We start from the raw sequence: 20,379 nt of genomic DNA, 5'->3' as shown, positions 1-20,379 counted from the left end.
AGTTGTTTAAGACAACTGAAACACGACTACGAAAACTAAGTTCTCATGTCATATAGTAATGGCATGTGAGACTTTCAGCTGGGTCAGCATTTTCTTTTTTAAAGGAGTCCACAAAAAAATAGCTTAAAAGGCTAAGACAGCCTTCTAGGCATCTAGACTTTAAAAACCAAAATAGTTTTGTTATACTGATTTTATCCTAGAGTTGTTAAAGTTATAGAATATCACTGTGTTAATTTAAAGCTTTACTCTAGCCAAAATCACTTAAATCCTAAACATCTCGAGCATAAAAGTTGAAAAGCATCTATTGAAAAAAGAAAAACATTAAATAGTCTATATGAAGTTAGGAGATCATGTTCTTCAGAATATTTGATAACATTTTTAGTTAATAGATAATTCTAAAATACAACTATTTGATATTTTTATTACCAGAATTGTCACCCCATCATTGTTCCACACCCCCACCCCTCCCAACCGAAACTTTCATGGTAAATAAAGAAACTGAAACAAAAAAAATACTGTATAGTTTGATGTGCTTCTGTTAATGACAACAAATTCTCTCTCAATTCACCTTAATTTTTCCTGATAATTGGAATTTGTTTGTCCATTGAACTACAGATTGGGGGAGGTCTGCAAGGCCATAGAAGTTAAACTGCTTGGCAATTTTGCAGAACAAACATACTCCTCCAAGGCATCTTGCACATCCTTCCTCTCCAATGAAATATGTACTCAGGGGTCCATAATTTCATTTACGGAGCACAGAATACTTCTTTTCACACCAATGGAAATGGATTAACACTGATGAAATATTGCTGTGCAAAGCAGCTGAACTATAGTCAAAAATTAAGGTTAGCTAATCTAAATAGCTCCAGTTTTCCAGGATTGTAATGGGCTTCATGAATGCATGCCTTACGGAAAACAAAAATCAAAGCTTGAGCATATATACAGAATCTTTGCTGTTAGTACTGAGAGCTTATTGGAAAAAAAAAAAGCATGAAACAAAGCAACATGAAGCATCCACATATTCAGCATTTTAAGTTGGTACCTTGAGTCTGTTCAATAGATTCTGGAGATGACTGTTTATTTTCTCATTTTCCATTTGAAGTCTTTTGACTTGCTTACTTTGTTCTGATGAAAGCTGAGTCAGTATCACAGCTATCACTGCTTTCTGGCTATTCAGTTCGTTCTTTACATTAAGAGACATTGTGGAGAGACATTCATACCTCTTCTGCATACTTGGGAATATCTCAAGAAGCTCCTAAATACAAATTAAGTAAATTCAGTGACAATAAAGAAAAAGAGTCATTAGCTATGAACAGCAGCTTTACATCAGATTCCAGGTTAACCCCTACAGCATGTTTTGGTTTTACAACAAAAAAGTTAATAGGACTAAACATTCAAGTTTTGACTTGCCGCAGGAGCATGACAAAAGCACTGAAGCTGGGTCTGAAATGAAATTTGTTGCCTGTTCACAAGTTTGCCACTGGGACTGCCCTCTGAATGGGGTTTGAGTTGGTCTCCTGGGTCCTTTTGTGCAAATCATGAGCAGGCCTCATAGGGCAAACAAGCTTCAAGGCACTCCTAGTGAGCTGCAGCTCAAATATGAGATATATGAAGCCAGATTACACTTTAAGGCACATGTAAAAGCCTAAATTCATTGGCCAGTAGTACCTGTACTAGAAACAGACAAGATCTTTCTCATTACAATACCTGTTTTCCCCCCATCTTGTGCACTGAAGTAATATGTGCTTTTTCAACATTAAAAGGAAAGAAAGCTTTTATACAGCAACCCAGAACGTTTTCAACAGCCATGAGTGGCTTAGTCTCAGAGTACCACTGTGATGACTTCTGTGGCAACAGTAATGTTTTACAGAAGAAACTCCCCCAGGGTAGTTAAAACTTTCTAGCATATATTCCCATAACCATGGAATCCTTTTTTTTTTTGTACTGGTACATGCACACACATCCACAAACACTAATAAGGTAGTGAGAGAGGTTGTGCTAACATAGGTTTAGCAAAGCAATTTAAGTTTTTTTCCCCCTCCCCTAAAGGAGTTTCAGACTCATTGTTTCTACCTGCAAAAGAGGTAGGAGCTCCCCAGCAACCACTAGGAAAGCTCCCAGCTACAAGTCAGAAGGGAAGACTACATTTAAAAGGTTATCAGCAGGTTTATTTATTTATTTATTTATTTATTTTTACTTCCCTCATTATTAGTTCCTACTGCTGGTATAGCACAGAAACAGTGCGAATGGAGAAAGCTACATGACTGTTTCTCACTTTCATTCCTTTCTTTATCACTTCTGGTGCTAACTGAAGCAGCCCTCAGGGTGCTTCTGGCAGGTATAGAATGATGCCTGATTGTGCTGCACAGATGTGCAGACTGCAATATGATGGTAATCTCTAAAGTATTTCATACCTTTACTAAACTATCAAAAGCCTAAATAATCCAGTTTTATGGTGGCTCTTGCATTTGTGAGAAAACATACTCAGGATTGTTAATTAACAAAGAATTAGAGGAACTTCTTATTTTGATGAGAGAAGCTATTTAGTGAAACCAATTTAATGGAAATCAATTTACTCTTGGGGTGGGGATGCACAGAAGAGAGGACTTGAGGGATTTTGAAAAAAAAAACAAAACAGGGAAGCAGTTCCAAATAAAAACTAATTGGTGATGTAGGTGACTGGACAGTAAATCAAGCGAGATGTCTCAATTGAGAAGTTCAATTTAACATTCCCAGGACAGGATGCACTGTCACTGAAGAGCAACCGCAAACCAACCAATCCCGTGGTTTGTAGTATCTTAGCAAGACATGCAATCCCATTAGCACACGATGCATAGAAGCAAAGTTTATGCTCCGGAACAAGTGGTACTAAGTTTTAACATGTACCCTTATATAAGCAGGGTAGTTTACCTTAATTTTCAAGGTTTTTGCCTTCAGGCTGTCATCATCCATCTGTTCTGCGTTATCCAGTGCATCCACTTGAACAGACATGTCGCTCAGGCTTCTCTCCTTCAGTTTACTTAGAGCACATTCCAGTTTAGCACTTGTTTCAATATACTGAAATAAATATATGCATATTTAAGTACCATTCAAGAAGATAAATTATTCATAACTTAGGTATGCAACTTGCAACACCAACCATCTCAGAGTTCTTTTGCAATTCCATCTTGAGCTGGTCCCGCTCAGCCCTGATGTCCTGAAGAAGTTTTTGTAGCTCATCTTTTTCTTCATTAATTGATGAGATTTGTTCTTTAAGTTGAAAAGAATGACTAGTTCTTTCAGCCAATAACTGGTCTTTTTCACTTGATACACTATTTAGCGTCTCAGTTAACTGTTGAATCTGTAGTGATGGAGAAAAACAAGAAATGTGTTTGTCCTAGTCTGTACACTTCACTATAAAGTATTAAAATTAGTTGTGTCAAATACAATTTCCAGTAATTCTAAAATTCACATTAGCAGCAAGAGAAGTTTAAAAATAAATTTCAGTTTTCTAATCACTCAGAAAAAATAAATAAAAGAGAAATAGCATTACATCCAGAGAACTCTACTTTAGTCAACTCTGGTTTCCACTAAAGCAAGAGGAAACCATGAAACAGTCAAAATGCATTTACATTACAAGAAAATAGAAATAGGAAAACTAGCAAAAGGCAAAGACAATTCCATTGTCCATCTATCTGTTCTAATCATTTGATCAATAACACATACGCTAGCTTGAAGCAATCCTTAGTTATACTGTTTGATCTACAAAGGAAGAGTTTGACAGGTGAAAAGCAAAGAAGTGAAAAACCGCAGAAAGATTGAGCTGAGAAGAGTTAAGTGGCAATATTTGCTGAATAACAGACAGTTTGAAAGTGTGCAAAGCACCAGCAATTCGAAACCCACTTAAAGTTCAAAACAGTCTATGTGGTGCCTTTTAAAGTCTCAATGAACACATACAGAGTTACCATCATATTAAACCTGTACAAGTTGGACAAATCTGTGTCCATTCTAGTGGAGCAGCCAACCCAGCTAGCTATAAGGTTGACATGAGTCAAGAATGGCACTTCTAAATATCACTAAATCAACATTTACAAAATCCTCTCTCATGTTCAAGCTTATGTCACACAAAAGTTATAGGCTGACAATTTAAAATTAAATAGGGTTTGTCTTGAGCAAAAACTTAGCTCTTCAGGGATAAAACATCAGAAAACACAATCGTGGAGTAGCTAGCTGAAAAACAAAACTCCTCACCTTATTTGTTAGGCTGTCCTCTAGAATCTCAGACCTCCTCTGAACCTTTAACAGATGTTCCTCCCTTTCTTCAGCTTTGATCTTCTCATTGCTGAGGAGTTCTTGCTGCCACTTCAATTCCTTTTCTGTTTCAAGAATCTGGAGTAAAAAAAGAAAGAAATTTAACATATCAAAACTGAGATCTATGAATCTACTTCTAACACACAAGACCACTCAATATTTCATAGGAGTCAAAATACTTCACAGAAACAGAAGGTGCTTTAGTTGAAAAAGTTTCAAATTTTGTCTTTGAATGTTTCTCCTAAATAAAGCCTACCAAATTAGAATATTGATAAATCCTCAGTATTCAGTGTCAAGAAGTATACAGAGCATGCTACAAACATGCTTTGACTTATTTTCTGCAATCCCTGTTTCAGAGATGAGGAACACAAAGCAGAGATGTAACATGAGTGGGGTTCACATTGAGAACTATCTAGAAAATAAATTCTAGACCTAACATGGAACAACTTTCAGTCAGTTGCCAAAAATGCTTTAAATTACTTTTGATTAGCTGTTACAGGACTAGCACTCCTTTCACTAGATTTCCAAATTTCAAATGAAGTTCAAGTTTTACAGCAAGGCAACAGATACACTAAAATAGACGAATTGGAAAATATTGGTAGCATGCGTAAGAAGATTCTCTGCCTACCACAGATTTGAATCAACTACAGATCACTGAGGTGATTTCCCTGTCTGAACAAAGACTGCTGCTCAATGGACACCACCCAACCAATTCAATTGTCATCTTCATCGCTACAAAGTCAGAGTGGTTGAGGGTGGAAGGGAACTCTAGAGATCATCTAGTCCAGCTCCCCCGCTCAGGCAGGGTCACCTACAGCGTGTTGCAGAGGACCACATCCAGGCAGGTGTTAAATGTCCCCATACAAGGACACTCCACAACCAGTCTGGGCAACCTGTTTCAGGGCTCTGTTATGAAGCTACACCTTAACCAGAAGAAAAATAAAGATACATAGAGAATTTGTCTGTTTCAGTGTCAGCTTTGGAACTCAACTACAAAACACACCACCAAATTCATAAAAGTGCCCATTAAGCATTTTGGTAGTTACTTCCATGTTTTCTGGTTCTTCATTATAAGAAATAAATAAATAAATATAGAAGATATATATATTCTAAATATAGAATATTTTAAATAGTCTCAGATTTTTTGAAAGAATACATCTTTGCATAAATCCTTAATACAATTCCACATGACAGGAGTTAAAGCATACCAGTATCTTCAATTTGTACATATAACACTAATACTTGTAAGATACTATTTCAAGACAGCTTCGAGAATCAGCCAACCTTCTCTCCTAAACATTTATCGTTATTATACTTTAATCAAAAGATAAAGCACCTTATCAACACTCTTCTGTAGGTCAACCTCCAGATTGTTCTTCTCTGCTTGAACACCTTCCAGCATTTTCTGGAGCTGATCTCTCTCCTGTGCTAACAAATCACATTGTTTCTCTAGTTGTTGAAGTTCATTGTCTTTATTGTTTTCACTTTCAGTCTTTTCTTTTAGTTCTCCCAGCAGCTGTTGCCTTTCCTTAGTTACCAAATTTAAGTCCTCATTCAACGTGTCTATCTACAAAAGTATTAAAAAAACAGTACAAACTCAGCACATAGAATTTATCAACAGGATGTCACGGTCTACTAGCAAAAACTCATCTATCAGACCTGCAAAACAATACAAATTAAAACAGGTAGGTAGGTACCTGTTATTCCAATCAGTCCTTCAGGGGACATTCTCTAAATCAGTTTTAAGAGTTGCTTTTGTTAGTGTACTTGCCTTTTCTTTCAGTTTGTTTATTTCTTCAGTTAGTTTTTCTTCAGTGTTTTGCAGTTTCTCTTCTCCTTCTGCTAGCAAGTTCTTCTGAATATTAGCTTGCTCTTTATGATGCTTTAGTTCTTCCTGCAGACTTTCCATTTCTGCCAGAACTTTTAACAACTGCAGAACAAAGTGTTACATGGCTGATCACCCAGTATGTCTTTCTTAAATTTTACTTACAATTCTTGGGGCAACTGTCATCAGTTAAAGGAATATTTTGTCAAGCTGTGTTGTAGCAAGATCTACAACTCTGAAGATCTGATGTTAGTTAACTGATTTTAGTTTTTAGAATAGTTGGTCTATACATACTTAAAAAGAGACCAGAGGTTCTATCTGAAGTTCACTCAAATTCATATGAAAGCTTTTAATTCTCATGAAAACCTCTGCAAATCTTTTAGGAAAGATTTACCAGACTTCCTTTTACTTACTTACTAGCTTCATTTTTGTTGACCACACCTCAGGTTAAGTTTGTCTGAAATACTGTGTCAACATAAACATATTTTCATGCAAATACTTGGAATCTTGAAGTGCTACTCTGCCCCAAGAACAAGACATCAGGAAGGAGAAATGCATTAGATACTTTCTTTTCCAGGTTTAGCTTTCTCTTTGTCAATTTATTCTGGACTGAAATAGGTAGGAGACTTAAGCCCTTTGATTTCTGTAAGCTTGTATTACCTTTACTGTTCAGTGCTAAATGCAAAGCTACTGGAGATGAAAAATGTAACAGAAACTTGTGGAGTGTTTGTCCATCAGGCAACAAACAACTGTGGCTAAACCCAGAGTGGCACAGTGACCAAACGGGTGGTGAAGGAGAATTAAGAAACAAGTTCCAAAATCAAGATTGGATTAGTAAACTAAATTTAGTTTACTGCTTCTGAGAACAAATGAAGAAAGGAAGAGATACTCAACAGGCTTCATGACTGAAGTAATATAGTAGCATAACATGTCTTTCAAACAAAGATTTAAAGAGATTTTAATACATACTCTCTCCTTGCTTTCCTGACAGTCAGCCTCTAACTGGTCTCTTTCTGCTTTAGAGACCTCTACCATTTGCTGTAGTTCATCCTTCTCCTGATTAAGTAGAGCAATTTTCTCAGGCTCCTGACAGACGTGCTCACTCATTATTCTTTCAGTCTGTTCTTTTTCTGCAAGTAGCATGTCATACTCAGAAGAGACACGAGTCAGGTTTTCAGTTACTTCAGCGAGCTGAAAGAACAAATATCTGTTATTAATACTGCTGACCATTTCCAGCACAGGTAGAAGTAATTTGTTAGTTTGGAAAAAACATTACCATGCTAATTTGTTTTATTTTTTTTGTCCCAGTAATCAGGTTGATATAAGAAAAGTGCTACTGGCTCACATTTCACAAGCATTATTTATCTATATGCGTTCTTATAATGGGATTATTTTACAGAAGACATGGCCATTAGTTTACTAAGGTAGAAAGCAAAGGATGAAAACAATTTTGCTTAAAAGTTAGAAGCACTGAAGTTTGATTATCTCACTGGCAAAAGCGTGTAAAAATTTACAATCCACTATAATTCTACAAAAACTACTCCATTACTGTATCTGCAGCAGATAGGCTTGATTCTAACAAGCGTTAATGTTTTCTTTACAGACCCAGTAGCTTCAGATATGAAAATAAGTAGACACTAAGTTTATGAATAGCTTGCTCTTGAACTTGCTGCACTAAACTGCCATTTAGTTGCTCGAGTATCTTCAGAGTCACATAGCTGAAAGACAGCATGTTATTAGAGAAATGTTAAAAAGTTTAAGACTTAAAGTAAATTGAAGTCAAATAGCAGCACTGATGTCTAATGTTCCACCCTTCAGTACTAACGCATGATTTTGTTATAAGGGTTGTAGCTTACAGGTCAAATTGCAATTTGGTCGTCTTTTCACTGCCTCTATTTTTATGGCTTTCTTTTGAAAAGCAATACAGGAAAAAAAAAGGGAAAAGCTTTTAATTAAGTTTTATTACTAGATTTATTGAACCCTTTCAAACTGAAGTCTGCAGAGGCCATGGGTTGCCCAATCTTGATAGAAATTTTATTTGCAAAACTACATCTGACCTTCTGCTTCAGCTCAGTCGTTTCCTTCAACGCCTCTTGCACTTTCAGGAGTTGACCTTCTTTCTCTGAAATACTTTCTTTCAGTTCCACAATGGTCTCCTCGTGTTGTCTGATAGAGTTATGAGCATATCTCAACTCTTCCTGCACAGCTGAATTCTGCGGACACAAAATAGTTAAAGTACATTGAAGCCAGAACAGCACCTACAAAAATTAAGATGGAAGTTTACTAAAGCTGTTGTCCTAAACGAATAGGATAATTATTCTTACCATGTTAATGGTCTCCTGTACAGTGTTTCTCAGCTGGTCTCTCTCATTTTGGAGATTTTCCAGTTGCATTTTAAGATCATCATCATAATCTTCTCTTTCTGTCAGAGTTCCCATTTCTTGACAGTCACGCAGTTTTGTAGTAAAATCTGTTCTCCCCATTTTTTCAGACTCCCCGTTAGATTCACTGGCTTTCATTTCTTCCATTTCACGCAGTTTCTTTTGTGTCTGGCTCAGCTCTTCTCTTAGAAGTAGTATTTCCTGCTCAATGGACTTCTCTTGAGTCTCAGATACCTATTTTATACAGAAACAGAAATCAAGACATCTAGCTAAGTAACTTTAAGAGAATCATATCTGGCCTTTGACAAGTTGATTTATGTAAAATAGAATGTTTTAAATCCTATAATTCTGCATACAAATATCTTTGAATTCAATATGTAATTCAAGTTTCTTGGAAAAAAAAGAGATGTGTATAAGTACAATTTGACACGGTGACTTCTGAAACAAGTTGCCAGAAGCAGAACTTCACAGTCATAGTTTAAGCCTGAGGAAAAGCGATCACTACAGAGATCTCGTTCCTACTTCTTATCTCGAGAGCAGATAATAATGGTGTCAAGACAATTATTTCCTCAAAGTTTGTCTGCCCTCCCATAAATATTAGTATACGCATACACTTTATAGACAGTTTAAAATATACATTTATGTTAAAACCACTCACACAATCAGCATACCCAATTATGGAGGATGTTAGCTGCGAAGTCCCTTAACACACATTGCCAGGAAAAATAAAAAAAAATAATTTCTATGCTTTGAAAAAGCAGAACCACCCCTTCCAGATGAGCAATTTTTAGCTTTAACTACTTAAGTACACAACCATGTCTCTGTACAGGTCAACTCAGAACAAGATAACAAGATAAAATTTTTTTTTACAGCAAAGCTTGTCATATCCTACTATTAGTTGACTATATCCAACTGTATTGGTTGAATAACTTTCAGGTAAACAGTAATAATTGTGGAGTCCAATAGTCTGCAGTCAAGCACCCTTCTCTGGTTTGTTTTGCAAATTGTTTTCACTCAAGGTCAAGTTTAAATAGGTAGGTTTTCTGTTACAAACTTAGTATAATATTTACCGGAGTTCCTTCCCCATTCTCTTCTTTTTTCAAGTGTAAGTTGTCCAGCTTATCTTGCAATGAATTGTTCTCTTGTGTAAGGAAAACTATCTGTTCCTTTAGCACTTGAAGCTGATCACTTTCGCTACAGTTTTTTTCTGTTTTTTCTTCAGCAAGCCGGTCTCTCTCTGATGTGATGTTTTTAATTTCTTCTGTCATTTGTGATATCTACAAGGTGTGCAAAAATAGCATTTCCATTAATTCAAAACCAAAATTAAATACAAAAAATTTGATTCATTCTTCTACAGCATTTCTAGTATTAAACTGCTGTAATTAAAATAGGAAAAAAAATACGGAACAACCTTTGGCCTTTCTGTCACCTGTTTTAAACGTTAACTTTTCAGCAATCTCTTCTGCAACTGTCCACATTTTATTTAGAAAATGTCTGGGAGAAAAGAAGCCAAATAAAAAGAAAATAAAAGAATAATAAATAAATAAATAAATAAATAAATAAATAAATAAATAAAAGAAGCCAAAAGAGAGAATCTCTTCACTTATTTTTATGCATCCACTCAAAAAAACCCGTGCAAATACTGAATTAATGACCACTGACTTATTGGGTTTGGCAGCTGATATACTTCAGGCTAAAGTCCAGTCTCATATATTACAGATTGTCCTGCCAAAGAAATTGCCACTGAAGCAACTGCATAAGAAAATATTCTCAGCATCCTTCCTTGCGAGTTGTTGTACACAAGCATGAAGACATGGGATCAGTTTTCTGCTATGTGTTTGGAGCTCAACTGCCATTTACAACCACTTGCTAGGCTTCTCATTGGGACCTGAGTGTTACAAACAATAAAGCTTATGGTAACTCATCTTTTCTTCCATTTGTCAGCTCTGGAACACACTAGTTAAGCACAGATTTATTACTGTACATCAGAAGATGCTGATCTCTCTGTAGAGCATCAAGCTGTGAAGGCTTGGATCAGAGAGCACTACTTTGTCACACGCTTTCTACCAAAGGTGTAGAAATTTAAGGGCAAACAGACGAGACTGCAAGGACACTAACCAGGCTTATTTTCACATATTGGAAAATGCTTTTAACAATTAAGTTTTGAATGATCACATATCATCTTACCTGTATTTCAAGTTCACTAATGGTCTTCCTTAGTGTCTCCTCAACACTCAGCATCTGAGACTCTTTTTCAGAAATACTTTTCTCCAACTTCTTAACAGCTTCCCGGGACTGCTTGAGAGAACTCTGTGCATTTCTCAGTTCTTCATGCGCTAAAATGTTCTTTAGAATAAAAGAAAGAAAATCCACAAGAGAAAAGTCTGAGGTGTTTTGCCACATTAGTAAGTACTCCTTGAATAAAAACAAAAAACTCCACTCTCCTAATCCCCTATTCAATATTGTTTATAACTGTTCTTACATTCTTTCCCCTTAATATGTATGGTCCACTTCAATAAAGGCAGAATTCCTACCATTGAAACAGTATCCTTGATATCTTCACTGAGCTGGTCCTTCTCAGCTTGGAGAGACTCCTCTTTTTGTTTCAGATAATCTCTTTCCTGAGTGAGAGTTTTTATTTCTTCCCAACATCCACTAAGCTGTTGAAGAACTGCCTGTATCTCTGAATCCTTGGCCTCCAATCTTGATTCCATAATCTTTTCTTGCTCTTTTAATTGTTCCATTTCATTTAGCTTCTGCTGAGTCTGAATAAGATCTTCTCTTACACCAAGGAGATGTTCGTGCTCTGCTGTCTTTTCTTCCAATTCTTTCATTTTGTTAGAGAGCTTTAGTTTATAAAGGGAAAGACCAGACACTTTCATTGTAATGCAAAACAGCATGTTACATAGATGTTCTCACAGACTCACATTAGCTTAGAAAAGCTAGCACGCTCTCACTCTTCAACGAAAGAATAGAAGTTCCACCGTTTCACTTTAAGCCTCCACTTACATTCTTGCCCACATTAAATAAGCATCTGTTTCTGGAAACCTTATGGTGGTTTCTCCTTAGCAGGAAAAGCCATGCTAAAACACAAGAAACACACATGAAACTGTAGCCTAGCTTAGGAAGCAATCAAATCTATAGCTGATTATGACAGCCATATCACTACCAAAAGGCTTATCAGAAATATATGCATCTTTAATTTCTTTTTCTTCTAAAACACGTTCCTCCCCCCCTTTATATTTCCCAATTAATGCAGTGGTTTTCTCTGGTTTGAAAGATCTTCCCTTTTGTTTCTTTTAAAGCAAAATCCTAAACATTTCCCTGAGGAGAAAGCTTTGTTTCTACAATTTCAGAGTATCATAGCTACATATGTAAAATATATTTTCATAATAAATAAAATTTGAATAATAAATAAATACAATTTGCACAATAAATAAACTTAAGAATGGGAAAATAAGAATTAAAACTAGAGTACAGAAGGAGAACACATAATCTGGAGTAAACTATGTTTCTTTGCCCATGAAGGACCACTGAGATGCATAAGCCTACGACTTTGTACATCTGGCAAAGAACAAGTAATATCCACTAACACTACAAGAATTTCAACAGCAATGTTATTTATACATTCAAGATCACTTCTCCAAGTATCACTTCTCCAAGTGATCTTAATACTATGAAAGAATTCTTTGTATCTTACATGTCTAAAGGATCAAGACGACACTGACCTCTAATTTCACATCATCCAAGGCTGTTTTAGACTCTTCTGCTTCTTTAGATAGGTATTCTATTTGGAGTTTCATTTGTTCATTGTCCTCCGATGCAGCTATGTATTTTAGTTCTAGTTCTTCATGCAGTTGTTTAAGTGCTACATATTCCTGATTAGAGTTTTCATATTTAAGCTGTGCATCTGCTAGATCTTCTTTTGATTTTCCAATTTCTTCAGTCATATACTTAAGTTTAACTTCATTATCAGCTGCCTCAGAGAGCAGCTTTTCTCTTTCCAGTTTTAGTAAGCGTAGCTCCTCACATTTTTCAAGAATCTGCCAACAGAAGAAAACATTAACAGCATTTTCTAAGTCAGTATTTATCACAGCTATGTAATGAAAAAAAACATGTTCATATGCAGGCTTAGGAAACAAATATAGGCAAACAGTATGGTGCTAGACTTCCAGACTCTCCCCCAACAAAATAAAACCCAAACAAATCTTCAAATAAAAGGGATGACGGCAAGCCCCATTGGGTCCAAAAAGCCAAACTAATTCTTTTTTTTAGACATTTAAAAAATATTTTATTTTTCGATATATCTGAGCTAAGAATGGATTAATACTCCTAACTATAGCTTCTAAACTGAGTAAGTATGCTGATGTACCAAGATTTTATTTATGATATGGATTTTATAAAGTTGTTAACATCTAATTAATGTTTATTATATAAGGGGATTGGACCTGATGATCTCTCGAGGTCCCTTCCAACCCCTACAATTCTGTGATTCTGTGATTTGTAGATGTAGGACACTGAAGTTTTTGGAGCTTTCTGCTAAGTATTTACAATCGAGTTTTGGCAAAATTACTTGCCCTGAGCCATTCTAAGTTCATATACTTAGCAGCAGGTATTTGAGGATTAAAAAAAAACAACAACAAAACAAACAGAAACAAAACCACACACCACAACTTGAAGCTATTGCATAGAAGTCTTCAGACACGCTTGTAGGAAACAGTTTACTAAGCCCTGCCCTGCCAGGAAACAAGAAAGCTTCCTTGAAAATTGTGGAAAACTTGAGTTAAATCTTCTACTTCTCAACCAGCATTTCTACCCAGATGTCTTAAAATTTACTCCTCACAAACAAAAATTCAGTTTTAGAACAGTGAATGAGGATCAATCACCATTATACCTACACATGCAGTTATCAAATAATGACCACGGTAAATAAGCAAACTTTGTACTAGAAATTCTTGATTAGTTATAGCAGACTGAACACGCGATCTTTGATTTTTTCTTGAATGTAAATATCAGATATCTGAGGAAAAGCAGCTTAATGTTTTTTTTTTTTTTTAAATTTCATGTTATTTGATTCAAGACTACTTTTGTCTTTGAGAGGCCTATTGTATAGGAAATTCTAATGTGTAACTCATGAAGCACAATATAAAGAACACGTAAGGAAGTCCAGCTCCAGAAAATTTAATTTTCTCCAGAAAAATTTTTTTTTTGTTTACCTCTCTCTGCTGTATCTCAACAGTATTTGGTAGAGACTGAAATTCTGATAGCTCATTTACTTGTTTTTGTAGGAGTGCATTCTCTTCCAGTGCTTTTTCTAGCTCCGCTTTTACATCAGATGCCTTTTTTTCCAGCTCCACAACAGAAAGCAAATCTAGAAAAATGAACAAATTTAGATTAGAAAGCGTGAGAGAAGAAAAGCAGGTTTTAAATTAAGCAGAAGAGGTATAATGCACTCTGAATGTGATATTCGTTCAAGTCTAGAAAAGTGTATTTTGTAACGATCAAAAATTAAAAGATGAAACTACTAGTCTGAATTTGGTCGTCACTTAGATGAACATGCAGCTTATTTTAGGTTTTCACCAATAGTCTTCATCCACGTGACTGTCTTCGTGTGAAACAAAACATTCTAGAAGTCACAGTTTTCCAAATAATTTAAGAAAGTGCTGAAGTAGTTGTTATGTGCCAGCAGTATCAGAGAGACAAATATTTTATGTTGACAAATGCTCTAAACATTTGGGAAAAGAGCCAAAATCTTCCCTACCACCCACCTCAATGGGGAAAAGGGAGAAGGGGCAAGGGAGGGGAAGAGAGCACCAACTCAAACTGAATAGTACCTTTTGGAACTTTACCCTCCATCAGTGAAGTTAACCTTGTGTTTTCTTGAAATACAGACTGCAATTCTTTCTGCAAGTCAGCTTGCATTTTTTTGTAGCTGGCTTTTCCTGCTTCTATTTGACTTTGATAGAGTTGCACATCCTTTTGCATTTGCTTGTAATTATTTAAGAGTTCATTCTTCAGGAAAACAAAACAACATGCAGTTCACACACAAAATACAAGCCTACTTGCTTAACAGTTAAACATTGCATCCATCACGTTTCCTATTGTTGCCCTGAACAACTTTGATCATGATAAATACAACAGAAGAAGTCACAGTTGAAGAAATTAATTCCTGTTAGAGTGCTGACCAAAATGTACCTTACATTAGAGGTTGAACCATAACCACTTGACCCATTTCATTTTTACTCCATCAAATCTCAAAGTAAGGTCCACCTCACTTTCCTGAATTCATCTTACTGTTTTATTCCCTGGTAAAAATCAGACTTGGAGTCTTCCGTCCCAGGAACTCCCCAAAGACTATTCATTTATTCTCTCCATACTGATAAACTGAACACTTACTCCTGCACAACAAGCCTCTATCATCTTTTCATCTTTCTCCTAAGACCTGTTTTCCATGAGTTCCAGAGTGAAAACATCACTTGGAGCATGAGTCATTAACCAAATCTTGTATTTACTGATTGTAAGACAATAGTACCTCAACCGTATTTGGTACAGCAACAAAAGTAGTTTAACAAGTACTTGCCATTTTCTCCTTCAGCTCCAAATTTTCAGTTCTGAGAAAAGCAGATTCTTTTTTGGCATCCAAGGCTATAGTTTCACTATCTAAGAGGGATTTATTCAGCTGTTGAATTTCCTCAATTAGTTTATCAGAATCTCTCTGAAAGAGAAGAAAAATAGTAAAAAAGCTGAAACAGGCCATAATAAAGCAAACATGATCATTATAATATGGTTAAAGTACAGAAGAGACTTAGAGAACATGGTTCATTATTCCATCTAAAAGGAACAGTAGAAGGACAGAGCTCAGATAAAGTGCAACCTTTCCCATAGCTTTACTTCACCAAAGTATTGCTGTATAAAATAAGCTTCTTGCAGGAGAACTGTTGATGTAGTAAATTAGTGTTTTAAGCTTCAAAAAATAGCTAGTTCGCTTAACAGCAGATTTCAACTAATCTAAAGCTATAATTATATTTAACTCATACCCAGCAAAGTAAAATCCAACATAGCCTCTCAACCCCAGAAGAAAACTCACGTTTACAACTGAAAAAGATGCATCCTTTTTTTCCACTCCTGCTTTCTGCAATTCTTCCACACGATTCTGTAATGTCTTTATTTTGTTCTCTTTCTCTTTCAGCTGTTCCAATTTGGAGCTTATTTCTGCCTAAAAGTTACAGGAGAAAAGGGAAAAGAAAAAAACAAGGGAAAACGTAGTTCCATTTTTTTTTCCAGGTAGAAATCTAACAGAAAACTCAATCTTACATAATAACTGTTACTAAGTTTATAACTGGTAAGTTTATAGCTGGTAAGACTAACGAGAACCCTGTAAGTCTAGACTGTCCATAGCAGATAAGAGTATAATCAACATAAACCAAACAATGTTCCATGAAAGTCTTACTGCATGCAAGTTTATGAGACAGACTCACCTCAAGTTCTTCATTGTACACTTCAGCATTTGAAACTATATTCTTTAGGTTGGTAATTTCATGCATTAGCTCTATCTGTGGAGCAAAATGAAGCAAAATTGCAGAGTAGGTTAGAAAGCGCCCACACCAATAGTATTAGCTGCCATCGCCATGAAAATAAGCAAGGTCTACCTTATGTTTTCTTTTCTATTAGGTAGCAAACCATATGTATGTATTTAAACAGGTACAAAGCAAGCTGCTACATTCTTTCAAACTGATAGATAAGATGCAAAGCTCTATTTCAGCTTCCCAGCAAACTGAAAGAATTCAAGTACAACTTAATCTGCAACAGCTCAAGAAGTGAAAGCAATGTGATCAAAGCCATTTCATGCACAAATCTGTAAGATATAAAACTTCAAATTGGTCATGTTAAGCAGCTTTTTACAACACAGTGCAGCTATTTGATATAATCTATTCAATGACAAGAATTAGAAAGTGTCAAAACTGAGGTGAAGTAAGCAAGCCATGAACACATTCAAGTTGCATCCTCTGAAAGGAGGCACAAGCAGTAGAAGACTAGAGAGAAAAGCTACACGTATAGGGAGGAGGAAACCTAACCTGTAATTTTCAGGTCAGAGGATAGCTGTAGAAATAGTATCAAACTATCTGTTAAAAGTCACTTTATGTCATTATTCACAGTAGAGTTTACCTCTGTGTGTCTGCTGGCTGAAACTGATGATTTCAACTACATGTGCTTAGTAAAGTATGTGACCTGTCACTTATGCTGTAATTACTTTGCTACACAGGTATCGAATGCTTACATTTTAGGGAGTATCTTCAGATATGGATCTGAAGATATGATTTGTTCAAAAAGCAGTTCTTACAACTTAAGGTAGTTTAGACTATTATATTTGTCATTAGACATACAAAGGTTTTTCAGGGACAACTGTAACAGGATTTGTTAAATGTTGGCTTCAGAATATACCTATAAATCTTTGTGGGGAACAGAAATAATAGGTGAGGTTGTTAAGTTGTAACCTGAAACAGTGTGAAAGGATGCAACTTCAGTTCAACCTTAGCATCATGGTAAGAGGATATTAAACAGCCTAGGGTGTACAAGCAGTCTGCAGCCAACACAGCAAAGCATCGGTTCCTTCTGGAAAAGGCATTGGGTAAGAAATGGAATAAAGTACATCCATGTCTCAATACCTCAGAAGTCTTTTCCTTCTGTAACTTATTTGACAGTCTAGCCCTTGGGCAACTAGAACGTAATACCTAAATATAAGTATGTATTACTTGTAACAGAATTAGAGCATAGAAAAAAACAGACATTTGGACAAAAAAAGCATATATGGTCCACAAAAAGCATGAGGAGGTGAAAGGAACTGAAAGTCTGCATGTCCTACATCATATTATCCACTAGATAGAATTTTCCGACTTTGTGGCACAAAACAGCTTTTATTTTTTCCTTTTACAGACATTACCATTCGCATTATTACTGAGTTAAACAATGTTTAAAGTTAATGCTGACATAGCTCTGACTTTTGTAACTCACTGAACTGTCCTATACAAGAAACAAGTATGCTTATTAAGCCATACTTCACTAACTTCAAAATACTCTACAGCGTATTTAGTAATAGCGCATTCATTACACATTGAAAAGGGAGAATCTCTTGCAGAAATCTAGACCATTCATATATTACATATATACGCACACAAAAAATAGTGTGGATACACACAAATATATACATGTGTTTAACTAGACTTCATCTAGTTAAAATTCAAAATTTAAATATGAATTTAAATAAATAAATTTAAATGAATTTAAATAGTGTAAAATTCAAAATTTAAATATGAATTTTACACTAAGTCCATTTCAAATCCTGGATTCTTTCATTCTGCTGTTGAGCGCAACTTAGCACCACCTGTGAGTAAACATCCAAGTATATGTATACTGACTTAACTCTCAAAAACATTTGAATATACAGAATTCTTATCTATCTGTATTTCAGTGCACCTTACCTCATGATCTTTTTGTGTTTGTTTTTCCAGCGCTTCAAATTCATCCATTTCTATCTTTTCCTTCAGTTTCTCCTTCATTTCATTTATTTCTAATTTCAGCTGTTCATTTTCTAATACTAGGTTATTGAAGTTAGCTTGTAGGACACTGAGTTCATTTACAGCAAGATCCTAAAAAAGATGACAAACTTTAGATGAGGTTATTGGAATTTTGGGTCTTATTTTTAAGACAATAATGGACAAGCTTACCTTTTCTAGTGCTAAAACTTCACAGCATTGCACAGATTCTTCAAAGTCTTTCTGAGTCTAGAAAAAGAATCACTTTTAGTTAACTGATCTACAAGCTGAAGCAAATTTATTATATTCCTTGTTGCTTGTCTTTTCACTGCTAGTCCTGTTTAAATACCAAAGCTCACTAGCCCATTCTCCACAAAAACATCCCACAACTTCACAGAGATGACAGAGACTTGCTTTCTAACTAGTTAGACGGAAAAAGAATGTCGATGCCCTAAAGAGTAAGGCTGACCTTACTGAGAAGCATGTAATGCGTATACACCACATAAGGCCAACTGAAGAGATTATGAAGTTACCCAGTTCATGTTAGGTCCAGCAGTCCACTCTATATCCGAAATTTGATCGGGAACAGTTAAACATTGGTTGTCATGTTCAGAATTCTCAAAAAATGTAGCTGAAAAGGAATATGCATTAAAAATAGAGTGAGAATAAGTTTTAACCTAGACATCAAGAGTTCTGTCAAAGATTTCATCACATCAGAAATAATCATTCAATGGCAATGATGTAGCACAGCGAGTAGCATTTCTGAATCTATAAATTTAGATTTATAATTAAGGGATTATTCCTCATTTTCAGGTCTTCATTTCAAAGCTGCCTTGCATAATTTTCTTGTTCCCCTTCCACCCCACAAAGATACTTACAATCCTCTCCATCTGGTAGTGAAGACAGAGACACTTTCATTTTTTTTGTTTCAGTCAACGCTGTTTTTTCAAAGTCTTCAAAATAATTCGCATTCTCCTGGTTTATTTTACCAGGAGCCCATGTAACTCTTCTTCTCTTCTTGGCCTTAAAAAAAAAAAAAAAAAGAAAAAAAGGTATTTACAGAAAATCATAATCAAAGCACTAAGTAGAGAGTAGATGTTGCACGAGTTAGTGCTACAACAGTCCTGCAGGCTAACCATCTGCTTTGCAGTTTCTTCAAAACTGAACCACAGCATGATCATTTGTAAGCAAAAGTCTTGTTCACTGCAAGGCACAATTGAATGAATGCTCACTCAGAAATTATTTAAGAAGTTATTCCTTAAAAAAAAAAAAAAAAAAGTGTGTAAATTGGATACAAACATTTACAGTTGGTCTGGGCATATTTAAACTGAAGACTCAGGACTGCTTAACTCAAACTTATTCTTCATTTTCACAATGACTCTATGTAAGATTTAACAAACAAGATCTATAACAGCTGCTCTTACTTTAATATTCTGTTTTGATGAAAACGAGGCAGAAGTCACCAGCATCTCAGTTAAGTTTCGTATCCTATCCTCCTGCACTTTTTGGAGAGAATTTTTTTCTTCCAGCAACTGGGCCAATTGATCTTTTTCCATCGCGTGAATTTGAGTCTTCAGAGACACCTTCCATAAAAAGATTAATCATACTGCCATAAAGAGTACAAACTACTGTTACAAGAGATAAGGAATTATTAGTAATTAAAAATGACACCACGTGTATGTATAATCTTCTAAGTCTGGAAGAGTTGTTAAGAGTCTAAATCTTAAAGAAAGCAACTGACAATTTAGTCCACAATTTACCCATAGACTTAGTATTTAAAGTCTGTATACTTAAGTATTTAGAAAAGCAAAACAATATAGCTCCAGACTTCTCTAGGAATTTAAGAAATAGAGATAGAAAAAACATGCTTTCAAATATAACAGTTTAAGTTCACCTTTCTACATAGCCTGAAGCTCTTTCATAGCTATGATTTAATTGTCACATAACAATATGCTTCTCTAATGCACGCGATGTCTCAAAATTTTGGGTACCGATGATTTATTCTGTTGTAAAGCAACTGCATTACAGTAACTAGTTATTTGACAGCTTCATCATGATCTTGCGACAATTAAGTATTTAGAGATAAATACACACATGATTTTCCAATAACCTCTTCTGTACTTAATAGAAGTACTTTCCTGACTACGTACTATGTTATAACGAGCATACCACTAGGTGGAAATCTATACTTCAAATTAATTTTTTAAAGCCAAATCTTTTCCTTAATATTTTTCTATAACTCCTCCTGCCCCCCCCAAATATTGCTTTGACTTAAATCGTCGAAAGATGCATCATGTCTGAAGTTGCGATTTTCCTGTGCTTTACATATTATGATGCATTCTCTTACAAC

The 20,379-nt window shown here is 35.4% G+C and overlaps 1 protein-coding gene across 2 annotated transcripts in view; it reads right to left on the bottom strand.

The window, feature by feature from the left end:
- CENPE (centromere protein E) overlaps nt 1-20,379 on the bottom strand; it is a 35,953-nt gene that overhangs the window by 7,858 nt on the left and 7,716 nt on the right. For both annotated transcript variants that reach the window (XM_080590627.1, XM_080590626.1), the window contains exons 13-35: nt 19,454-19,612; nt 18,908-19,052; nt 18,563-18,660; nt 18,222-18,278; nt 17,976-18,143; nt 15,975-16,049; nt 15,584-15,712; nt 15,077-15,211; nt 14,331-14,508; nt 13,713-13,867; nt 12,225-12,539; nt 11,031-11,342; nt 10,684-10,842; nt 9,567-9,773; nt 8,440-8,730; nt 8,173-8,328; nt 7,085-7,306; nt 6,058-6,220; nt 5,627-5,853; nt 4,231-4,368; nt 3,140-3,340; nt 2,911-3,057; nt 1,043-1,255 (exon numbers count right to left, since the gene is read on the bottom strand). In XM_080590627.1, coding sequence (XP_080446753.1) covers nt 1,043-1,255; nt 2,911-3,057; nt 3,140-3,340; nt 4,231-4,368; nt 5,627-5,853; nt 6,058-6,220; nt 7,085-7,306; nt 8,173-8,328; nt 8,440-8,730; nt 9,567-9,773; nt 10,684-10,842; nt 11,031-11,342; nt 12,225-12,539; nt 13,713-13,867; nt 14,331-14,508; nt 15,077-15,211; nt 15,584-15,712; nt 15,975-16,049; nt 17,976-18,143; nt 18,222-18,278; nt 18,563-18,660; nt 18,908-19,052; nt 19,454-19,612 — 4,050 coding nt within the window. The remainder of the gene's footprint in view (nt 1-1,042; nt 1,256-2,910; nt 3,058-3,139; nt 3,341-4,230; nt 4,369-5,626; nt 5,854-6,057; nt 6,221-7,084; nt 7,307-8,172; nt 8,329-8,439; nt 8,731-9,566; nt 9,774-10,683; nt 10,843-11,030; nt 11,343-12,224; nt 12,540-13,712; nt 13,868-14,330; nt 14,509-15,076; nt 15,212-15,583; nt 15,713-15,974; nt 16,050-17,975; nt 18,144-18,221; nt 18,279-18,562; nt 18,661-18,907; nt 19,053-19,453; nt 19,613-20,379) is intronic.

This window comes from Anser brachyrhynchus (genome assembly GCF_964034855.1).
Source record: "Anser brachyrhynchus genome assembly, chromosome: 4".
Classification (NCBI taxonomy): Eukaryota; Metazoa; Chordata; class Aves; order Anseriformes; family Anatidae; genus Anser; species Anser brachyrhynchus.
This window is presented reverse-complemented; position numbering and strand designations above follow the sequence as displayed.